The sequence below is a fragment of the Sinocyclocheilus rhinocerous genome, unplaced genomic scaffold (genome assembly GCF_001515625.1).
Source record: "Sinocyclocheilus rhinocerous isolate Xijiao unplaced genomic scaffold, SAMN03320098_v1.1 scaffold3859, whole genome shotgun sequence".
In the NCBI taxonomy this organism is placed as follows: Eukaryota; Metazoa; Chordata; class Actinopteri; order Cypriniformes; family Cyprinidae; genus Sinocyclocheilus; species Sinocyclocheilus rhinocerous.
In genome coordinates, this window is record NW_015647971.1 from 122,524 (window position 1) to 133,652 (window position 11,129).

Here is an 11,129-nt window from a genome sequence, read left to right on the forward strand (position 1 = left end):
ACTGAAGACTGGAGTAATGATGCTGAAAATTCAGCTTTGATCACAGGAATACAGTAGCCTATATCTTAAAACATTCAAATAGGTAATTTAAATTGACAATATTTCACAGTATTACAGTGCTTACTGTATTTTTAATAAATAAATGTAGCCTTGGTGAACATAAGAGACTTTCCACTAAGACCGACGGAAAATGAAAAGTTGCGCAATGATATTACGCAGCGCCTGAAAATAGGCTTATTGGAAGTTACCTAGCTGGGACTATTTTCAGGCGCTGCGTAATATCATTGCGCCTGCTGTGAAAAAAAAATTCCTTTTTGAGCGAGATGCTAACGGTCTAATCAGATTCAATGATCTATGCTAAGCTACAGCTAAAAGTGCTACCGCCAGACCCGGAGATCGGCTGAATGGATTCGAAAACGGTAAAACTCAACTGTTTAACTCTAGGGGAGTTGGAAAATGAGCCTATTTTCAAAAATAGTGGAGTGTTCCTTTAACCTTGCACATTATGTAAATTTCCAGCAGGACGGATCTCTTACCTTCAGTCCCTTTAGAGCATTTTTATCACATGGTCGAAGCAGACAGAGTCGGCGCTCTTTTCTCATCTCACACTTGCTGTTGTCGTTGTTAACTCGTATAGAGATGCCGATGCCGCAGGTGCGTGAACAGGGTGACCAGGATGTGGTCTGGACCAAACAGTTCTTCTTCCAGGCTAAGGGAGGATCCCTGTAAGCTTTCAGTGTTACAGACGCAAAGCACTATGTCATTCCACAGCACACATTCAAACATCTGCCCTCACCCCAGGCTTCACAATTCTGACAGGAACAATGAGTCTATGAATACTCCATAGTTATTGATCTGTCGTACTTAGGAGCTGTTTACTTATGACGTCAATTTTTAGAACAACCCAGAAGGCATATTCACAATGGTTTCTCTGGAGTTTCTAAGAAGATTTTAAAATAGCTGTTTTATGAATGATGTCAGTGCAAGTACAATGTTCAAAGATAGCTAGCAAATTGGAAGTGGTTTATTTTATTTTTAATATGGATGTTTGAACGCAGTGTCAACACTACTACACTTTCTATGTAAACCAAAGTTTATGTGCTTGACGAATGACATTTATTTACAGTAACTAAAATTAGTCCTCATATGGCAACTTTTGTTTGAGGCATAAGTGCATGTAATGTATTTAATGAAAATCTCTTCAAACTAGCAACTGCTATTCTAAAAGTCCCTAAGAAATTCCAGAGTGAACCCATGACTAAAAAAATTACACTTTAGTTTGGGACCAATTCTCACAACTTTTGCCTCAATAAACTCTTAATTTGCTGCTTATTAATAGTTATGGTCATGCAGAATACGGCATTAATATGTGCTTCATAATTCTAATAAACAGCCAATACGCTAGTAATATGGAATAAGCAACTAGTTATTAGTGAGAACTGGTCTCTAAACTAAAGTGTTACCAGATTTTCTTATAGCTTCAAGGACAGCCACATGAACTGCTCTGTTGGTTAAAAGTACAACTCTACTGTATAATATCTCATTCTCATCATCTGAGTATCTCCCACATACTTATAAAGGAGTGATTGTTCCAAATTCAATACAAGTAAAGCTCTATTAGCAGCATTTGTGACATGCCGTCAATTTAAATACCACTAACATTATAAATTTCAATTTTAAAAATACAGTAAAGCACTTACAATGAAAGGAAATTGGACCAGGCAGTAAATTTTATAAGTATAGGCACAAGGTTTAAACATTACAGCCTACTGCTGTATTTTGCAAAGAATCTACTCTTATGCACGGTTTTAATTTAATAATGTGACAGATCTAATGGCATATCACTTTACTCCTTGGCTCTTTGTACCAACTGCACCCCTATACCTAGCCCTAACACTAACCAAACTGAACCTGCTGATCATTAAAGGTGTCCTTTATGATCCAGGATAGGAACCCTGGTTTTGAGCTTGGGTAACATTATGAGCTGCACCAGCACCTTAAAAGGGAGTGGCATCATTCCTCAGATTTCTTCTCTTCAGGAAGCTTATGTCTTTGTGCATCAGGATTGGATTTCATGTTCAGCAACCTCTTTGAGTGGATAATACTCCTTGTGGGGAACGCAATGTTATTTCAGAAGTGTGTTCCGTGCTGTCTTCGTTTTATTATGAATGAGGACATGCACGGTAAGTGTGTCAAGTGTCTGCTCACCTTCTTTTCAAGGAAAGAAGGGGACTGACTACACTCCATCACTAGAGTTAAAGCTCTGTGGGTCTTTTTCTCTCTCTCACTGGAGCATGTTAACCCTATTTCACCGGTTGAATTTGCTCATAATGATGATATTATTATGTCCCAGCCCGGAAGCATGGGATGTGGTCTCTGGATGACATTCTTATGACCACTGCTGTCGGGACTCTGAGGAGTTCAGCAGTGGTTTAGCTGCTCCCTGCAGTCAGGAGGCACTGCATTTGTCAGCTGTTGTGCTGTGGAGAGGCTTCACATACAAGTCATGCAGAACAACTTCAGTGCTGATTGGTAAATCTTATTTGGCTGCCAGTCAGGCTGGTGTGGTGCTGCATACCATGGCAGTTCTGCAGGCCTACCAAGCAGATTTCCTTAAGGACATGGTTAATCCTGAGCTGCAGGAGGAGGGAAAGCCTGGTTTTGAGACGAGATACTCTCCCTTTTGGAGAAAGGAGCCATAAAGGAAGTGCCTCATTGTAGGAGGGAGTCTGGCTTTTACCACTGGAACTGTCTAGTGCTGAAGAAGAATGGAGGTCTGCATCTCATTTTAGACTTGCATCAACTGAACCACACTGCAGGATTGTTAAGTACACGTATACTGACACTGAAGAACATGTAGATGATAGAACATAGATCTGAAGGATTCTCATTTCCACATTCAGATCATTCAGAGACAGGAAGTTTCTCAGGTTCACTTTTGGAGGCAAAGCATACCAATTTTGAGTACTTCCTTGGCTTAGAATTGCACCTTGCACATTTATAAAGTGAATGGATACAACTCTGGTGCCTCAGGGAGGGCTGCATCAGCGTCAGCAGATAATAAATTGGTGTGTTTCTGTATAGGCTTAAGACAGCCACTACAGGGGGTGTTCTCATAGCATCAGCTGTCGACACATTGTTACCTATTCAGGGAACCAAGGTTACATACGTAACTGAGATGTTTCTTTTGTAATTTCGTCTGGCTCAACTAGACATTGGTGGGCGGAGTTAGAGTAAATAGCCTTAGCCATCAAAGTGGGCTATTTGCACTTGTGTAAAAAGTGTAAATAGACACTCCATATTTTTCTATTATAACAGACATTATGCGACAAATGCTATCCAACTTTAATTGTATTAACATGGAACATTCCATTTTAGTCAACATGAAATCAAAATGGAGCCTACAGTATTTACTTTCTTAATAGACTCAGTATTGTTGTTTTCTTTTCTTAAATTTTCATCAAATGTAATGACCCTCTTCACCTCTGAAATTATTTTTGTTTTCTGCTGATGTAAGTAAACCTGTGTGGGTGGTGAAAAATAGTATTAATCAATAAAATTGCATACTTACATGTTTCAATCTAATCAAACCCTGATGGATAGAATTATTTTCTCAGAATATTCAAATAACATGACGTGTTTTGAATGCTGTTTTTGGTTTTAATGTCTCACCACACTCACCTGACATGGTCCTGTAGGTGGTGTCCTGCTGGTGTTTGGGGCTTTGATTACTCTTGAGTCCTGCTGGCAAGCTGCCCTGGAGAGCAGCGGAACTACACATTCCAGCCGGCTTTTGGATGAAGGCAGGAGTGCAGCCGATGGCTCCAGCAATGCAAGTGCACTTGTAGAGTGGGCTGGGCTGGAAGGCCTGTCCGTTATCATAGTGAGCCCCATTCAGGTCACAACCAACCCCCATCATGTCTGCAAAAATATGCAGGATTGACTATGGAGTACAAAAAATAAAGCTTAATTCAACACTGTAAAAAATGACCGTGAATTTAACGGTAAAAGACTGTAAAAATGCTACAGTAAAAACCTGTTAAATAAAACTTAATTCAAGCTATCCACTTGTGGTCATAAGCTTAAAAAAAACTTTCCTCCTAACTAAATTAAAACGAGGGAATTAAGTAGTACAATGTGGCCACAATTTACCTAAAACAAGGGAACAAATGATTATAATGTGGCCACAAAATAAACATTGTAGAAATGGATTCGTCATTTGTGGTCACAATATTTTTTTCCTTATATCATGTGTGTGGATTCTTATTACAGCACTGTATTCTCTAAAAACAGTTTAGCTTCTCAAGTAAATGTTCTTATTTTAAAGATGTTGTGATGTTGATTGTAACTACTACACATGGTTTTTCATAAAACGCTCACTCACAAGCACAGACGCCAACTTCATAACGCGGCTGGTCTTTGGAAAAGTCACAGTACATGCTTTTGTGAGGGTCACAGACGTCCCTCTCATTGCACGATTCCCAAATCTGCCGTGCACAGGTTTTACAGCACCCGCAGCCATCCAAGATGGAGCTGACTCCAGGGGCACATGGCGGCCGCACACCACATTTACACGGCCAGCTACAGAACTGCCTCCTCTCCACCAGGCCCGTCGCTTCCCTCTGCTTCTGCCTGGTATCAGCACCCTGCAATACATGCAAAAAGAAAATAAGACCCTAGAATCAAAGCTATCATGAAATCACATTCATATCATAAAGATAGTCTCATGATTCTATCACCTCAATGGGCTAATTTGTAGTTACTTGTGAAAGAATCATTTTTATCATGCTCTTATTCTTTGGTATTCTTTTCCTTGCCATGCTCTCTTGTTTTAGTCTTATGGTTTGTGTTTAGAGATCAATGGCTACGTTTACATGCAACCAAATGATTCGTTAATCTGATTGACGGCTTAATCGGACTGAAAAGCCTTCATGAAAACACCTTAATCGATCTGATTGAGCTCGATCTGAATGAAATGTGTGGTTTATTCCTTTTCTAATATGATTGAGAGTGCGTGTAAACATTTGATCGGATTGAAAACTGAAACTGAAAGAACTGTGCATGTGCAATGATTTTCTCAAATGTCAAAAAAATCTATTCCGATTTGAAGCTTGTGACATAATCAACCTGATCACTTTTTTTAGTATTCATGTAAACACTACATTCAGATTCATCAATCGGAATGAATTCAGTCTGACTGAAACAAAAGTTGTGCATGTAAACATATCCAATGTGGGTTTTTGAATGAACAATCCAAATTAGGATGACAACATAAAACTTAAAGATTAATTTATACTGACTTTTGGGAAGAACCGATTCACTAGGATGATTCAAACTTTCCAAACATATGAGAGAGAGAGACTGAACTGAAATACCGAACTGATTCACTAGAATGAATTGAACTTGAGCTGACAGTGTGGTTGTTTACCTCCACTCGATCTGCAGTAAGATAACACAAATGTAATAATTATAATTTAATTTTTAATAATTTATGCATTCAGCAGACACTTTTATCCTAAGTGACTTACAGTGCATTCAGGCTATACGTTTTTTACCAGTATGTGTGTTCCCTGGGAATCAAACCCACAACTTTTTGTGCTGCTAACGCAATGCTCTACCACTGAGCCACAGGAACATCACAAATGTGACAATAAAACAGCAGTCTTTGCTACAGCACTAGTTTTTGGAAACAATACCTTGTTACTAAAACAGCTGAGCTATTCTCCAAGCTTTATATGTTGTTGGGAGTGTCACCGTCACAGTGATTTCTTTGTATTGTATGCCACACACTGAATCTTGCAGAAACGATGTACCAATTCTCAAGAATACATTGTTATTGTAGAAGAAACTGTCACTCTGAAAGAGAGACAAATCCGAACAATGTGGACAATTTATCTGCACGGATCAGCAACGGTGCCACATGCTGCATAATAGCAGTCAAGACTCTCTAGATCCAAGTGGATACAGTCACAAAATAAAAGTATGTTGTATGTATTTGTAGAAATACACTTGTAAAATTATATATACACAACAAATGGTACTTTTGCAGCTTCGTTTTATCTCCACATCACTAGTTGCCTACATTCTGGCAGCACTGATGGGGTGGACCAGTCATCTTGGTGGGCCAGTGCCATCCTGACCCTTATGTGGCCTTGTCATTACTTTCAGGGTAGGTTCTAATTTTGATAAAGAACTTCTACTGATAAAATATGTTTTAGACCGTTTAATTCATCCTAAAATCAAAGTTGAGCCAACATCAAAATTTGAGGTTTTTTTAGATGCACATAATTAATCTACTCTATTGCTTTAAACATGAATTGGAACCATGTGTGCAGACATACTGCATTGCGCCTTCTTCAAATTAGAAATATATGCAAATAATGGCATCAGAGGTAGGCCTACATCTGATCATGAACAAGATGACGCAATGGATTACTCAAGAAATAAGACATTTTGAAGAATGTTAGCCTAACATTTTTGGTTATATATATATATATATATATATATATATTACTTTGTGTTTCACAGACAAAAGTAATACAGGTTTGGAACAAAATGACGTTGTGTAAATGATGACTTGATTTACATTTTTGGTAGAACTATCCCTTAAAACTGATGTGCATCATTGGTTTATAGACTGTAGTGCTCCTAAAAGTGATGAGGATTTTATGATTGTACTGTATTTTAAATGTGCTTCCTCAGTTCTCATAATCACTCACCAACAGCTCTGAAAATGTAAAAATCCTCATTCGTTGATATTTCTAAGTATGATAACTAATTAGATTTGATATTTTGTTTGATAAAGAAGAGGCTTGAGAGTTTCTTGTCATATGGTCCCCTGTCTTGGTCTTGTGTTTAAGGACTCTTGTTTTGAAAGTGTATTCCCCTATGGTTTCTGTGCCCTCTTCCTTTATGCAGTTCCTGTTTCCCTGCTTGCCATAGATTCCCTTGTTTGTTGCCATAGTAACCCTTGTTAGTTTCCATGACAGCTAATTACCCACACCTATCCCTTGTTAGCCCTGGTTAACTTGTGTATATATACCCCTGTGCTTCCTTGGTTCATTGGTCAGACATTGTTTTCTGTAGATGCCCGTGTTCTCTGGTTTCCTGGTTTCACTCCCGTTTCCTAGTTACTGTGTTTGCTTTATTTTGTTAATAAACCCTGCTTGCACTTGGATCCACCTCATCTCACCTTCATTGTACAACTCCCAGCATTTCAATGAGCTACTTGTAGTTCTGTGTTTTATTGGTTGTTGTGTTTGAACCTCTCCTCTATACCCACCCTCCTCTTTCTCACCTTTCATGACACTTTAAGCACTGTGTTACTGTAATTCTCTGGCTCTTTCAGTGAGTTTAGCAGCAAATCCACATGCAAAGGCTGGCAGAGGAAAAACCCAACCCTGATGTCAACAAGCGGCCACACAGCTCTACTGACTGCGCTACTGTTCTAGCGTCCTATGGAAGAAAAACATCAACCGACCCAGCAGCATTTACAGTGTTGACACTGTGCAGGCAGCAAATAAATAGGCTATATATGCACCCCCGTATTTCATTTTCTTGCTTTTAAGTACCACATGAGCATATCAGTTTATTTTCTTCAATTTATCTTTCTTTACTTTCATGTGGGTAGATTACCTCCAAGCCTTGCCAAGTGTAAGGGTGATTCTGTATGAAATATTACAAACCAGATGAGAAAATGTCTAAATTTACATGGTATACATTACATTTGGCTGCAGTTTAGCAATATTCATTTGAACATTTCAGAGCTCAATGTTTTGTATTAAGCCAATAAAATGTGTAGGTACTGTAGGTACTGTAATTTAGTTAACCAGATAGAATGTAGAAATAATAATATGTCTACTGACATATTATTACTATTTTGTAGTAATTACTAGTAATAGTTCAAAAGCTGTATTTTTAATTTTAAGAGACTATCTATTTAGTGACACCATGGACAATCTTTACACAAAATGATGTTTTAATATATATATATATATATATATATATATATTATTTCAAACATTTATTAATACCATTATATAAACATTTATATATTAGATATAGTAATCATATGAATAGTTTAATTTCACTCGATTGATTCCATTTCCATCAATTATATTGATCCTATTATTTTTATAATAATATATTTCATATAATAATTAACATTATGTATGACCCAGATGTCAGAGATTTAAACAAAGATATGACATTTTAAATCCATCTAGACTCAATCCAAGAGCCTTTATAAGTTTAGTTCTTTAGGTGTTAGTGTAGTTAGTTAGATTATGTGTGTTTATCATGTGGGCTATATAATTTCTGGAGTTAGTCTGCAGGCCTTCCTGGGTCTTCCAGGGTCACCACAGGTCAAAACAAAAATCTGAAGTCTTTCTGTCAAAGTCTACAGAATGAGCTCATTTTGTGAAACCGAAATAACAATAGGAACTTACATGCCAAAGCAAACTCATAAACATCTCTGAGGAGGTTTCATTTTAAAGAGATGCTGTATTAAATTTCTCAGGCCACATCATCTCAAGATTTTAAATAGCAGCCGACTTGCATTACATCACTCGGAACCTGGCCTGTCATAAGCACTTTGACAACTTCTAAAACGTTCTACTAAAAGACATGAACACCAGCACAGCTTTGACAATAACTAAAAAGTCTTTATGTGCTAATGTTAAGAAGCAATCAACTACAATTACAGATGCATGCCAACAATGTACAGTTAACATCCCAAAAAATATAGAATCGCAAAGCCAAGTTATAACTTTCATTAGCATGAAAGTATGAGTGTATATTTATAGCCAGCTAGGCCAGTCATTATGGGTTATGGGCAGACAATGATGCTATTGGTTATAGTCAAGCTTTGATTGTTAAGAGAGAATGGAATGAGTGGCTCTTACCCGACTCTGAAAGAGCAGCAGAACATAGCACAGTAGTGATAGCATCATATACGGCCTGTAAATTAATTTTAAGAGACTATCTATTTAGTGACACCATGGACAATCTTTACACAAAATGATGTTTTAATATATATATATATATATATATATATATATTATTTCAAACATTTATTAATACCATTATATAAACATTTATATATTAGATATAGTAATCATATGAATAGTTTAATTTCACTCGATTGATTCCATTTCCATCAATTATATTGATCCTATTATTTTTATAATAATATATTTCATATAATAATTAACATTATGTATGACCCAGATGTCAGAGATTTAAACAAAGATATGACATTTTAAATCCATCTAGACTCAATCCAAGAGCCTTTATAAGTTTAGTTCTTTAGGTGTTAGTGTAGTTAGTTAGATTATGTGTGTTTATCATGTGGGCTATATAATTTCTGGAGTTAGTCTGCAGGCCTTCCTGGGTCTTCCAGGGTCACCACAGGTCAAAACAAAAATCTGAAGTCTTTCTGTCAAAGTCTACAGAATGAGCTCATTTTGTGAAACCGAAATAACAATAGGAACTTACATGCCAAAGCAAACTCATAAACATCTCTGAGGAGGTTTCATTTTAAAGAGATGCTGTATTAAATTTCTCAGGCCACATCATCTCAAGATTTTAAATAGCAGCCGACTTGCATTACATCACTCGGAACCTGGCCTGTCATAAGCACTTTGACAACTTCTAAAACGTTCTACTAAAAGACATGAACACCAGCACAGCTTTGACAATAACTAAAAAGTCTTTATGTGCTAATGTTAAGAAGCAATCAACTACAATTACAGATGCATGCCAACAATGTACAGTTAACATCCCAAAAAATATAGAATCGCAAAGCCAAGTTATAACTTTCATTAGCATGAAAGTATGAGTGTATATTTATAGCCAGCTAGGCCAGTCATTATGGGTTATGGGCAGACAATGATGCTATTGGTTATAGTCAAGCTTTGATTGTTAAGAGAGAATGGAATGAGTGGCTCTTACCCGACTCTGAAAGAGCAGCAGAACATAGCACAGTAGTGATAGCATCATATACGGCCTGTAAAGGAGCTCTGTGCACCCAGAATGAAAGAACGAGGGAAATAAGGAAGGCTGGGGGAGAGAGGGAGAGAGAGAAGAGAGGCCTGACCTCTGAGAGAGGTACACAAAGCTCCCCTCTGTCTGTTCTCCAAACACACCTTTCCCTTACAGAACTCACACAGAACTCGATCTGAACTATTCCACCCTCCCTCTGCTCTCACTCTTGCCTTCTGCTGTTCCTTTCTCATCTCACACCTTGTAGTATCAGTTTTTTAAAGACTGCAAAAACATGTTTTTTTATCCGTTGTCTATCAAAACATGCTTAAAACAAGATAAATTGATCAATTATTTTCAGAGAACATGTCTTGAATAAAGTTTATTTGTCTTACCCCATTGACAATTGTTTTATTGTTGTATCTATCTATTTACTTATTTATTTACAAAGAGGTTTATAATACCCAAAGAAAAAGTCCATTAACCTTTCCATTAATCTCAATAGCTTGCAGTAGCAACAGGATGCAATTTGAAATCTGAACTATGAAGTCGCTGGAAAATTACATCACACACACACACACACACACACAAATGTAATAGGTTATGACGTTTGTTTGTTTGTCATGTTATGTTGTATTTATTGTGTATTGGCCACTACTTATAATGTGCCTTTCAAGGCAGCTTGGCAAGATCAGTCTCCACGCGAATGCAGGTCCAATTTTTGCATTCTGCGAATTGAGAAACAGCCCTATAACTGTTCAAATTTGACTCTCACAAATGGCCTGCTCTGTGCTATTTTGCTTCTAGAGCAAACTGCTGTGTGCTGCATTCAGGACTGGAGTAACGAGGGGCTGTGAGCGACACCCCATCACCTAAACTATTCTTCCTCCTCAGTCAAGATGAATGTGAACAAGGATTTTAATAAAGAAATAGACCCTTTTTTTAAATCACAGTTTCCATGTGCATCGGTTAATGTGCTCTCACAAAGACGTGGTACACAGTAAAATCCTGAGTGTTAAATTAACACTGCTCGGAGCATATATGGTCCCACTCTAAAAGAGTGTTAAAGTTAATGAGATAATTATGTGATTAATTAAGTGCTGATTGAGCATTAGTGATGAACAGCTGCTGTTAACAAGCAGAATCAC

The 11,129-nt window shown here is 37.4% G+C and overlaps 1 protein-coding gene across 1 annotated transcript in view; it reads right to left on the minus strand.

The window, feature by feature from the left end:
- ccn6 (cellular communication network factor 6) overlaps positions 1-8,951 on the minus strand; it is a 31,182-nt gene extending 22,231 nt beyond the window's left edge. The window contains exons 1-4 of the mRNA XM_016514012.1: positions 8,904-8,951; positions 4,385-4,646; positions 3,682-3,921; positions 537-730 (exon numbers count right to left, since the gene is read on the minus strand). Of these exons, the coding sequence (XP_016369498.1) occupies positions 537-730; positions 3,682-3,921; positions 4,385-4,646; positions 8,904-8,951 (744 nt within the window). The remainder of the gene's footprint in view (positions 1-536; positions 731-3,681; positions 3,922-4,384; positions 4,647-8,903) is intronic.
- Positions 8,952-11,129: the final 2,178 nt, after the last annotated feature.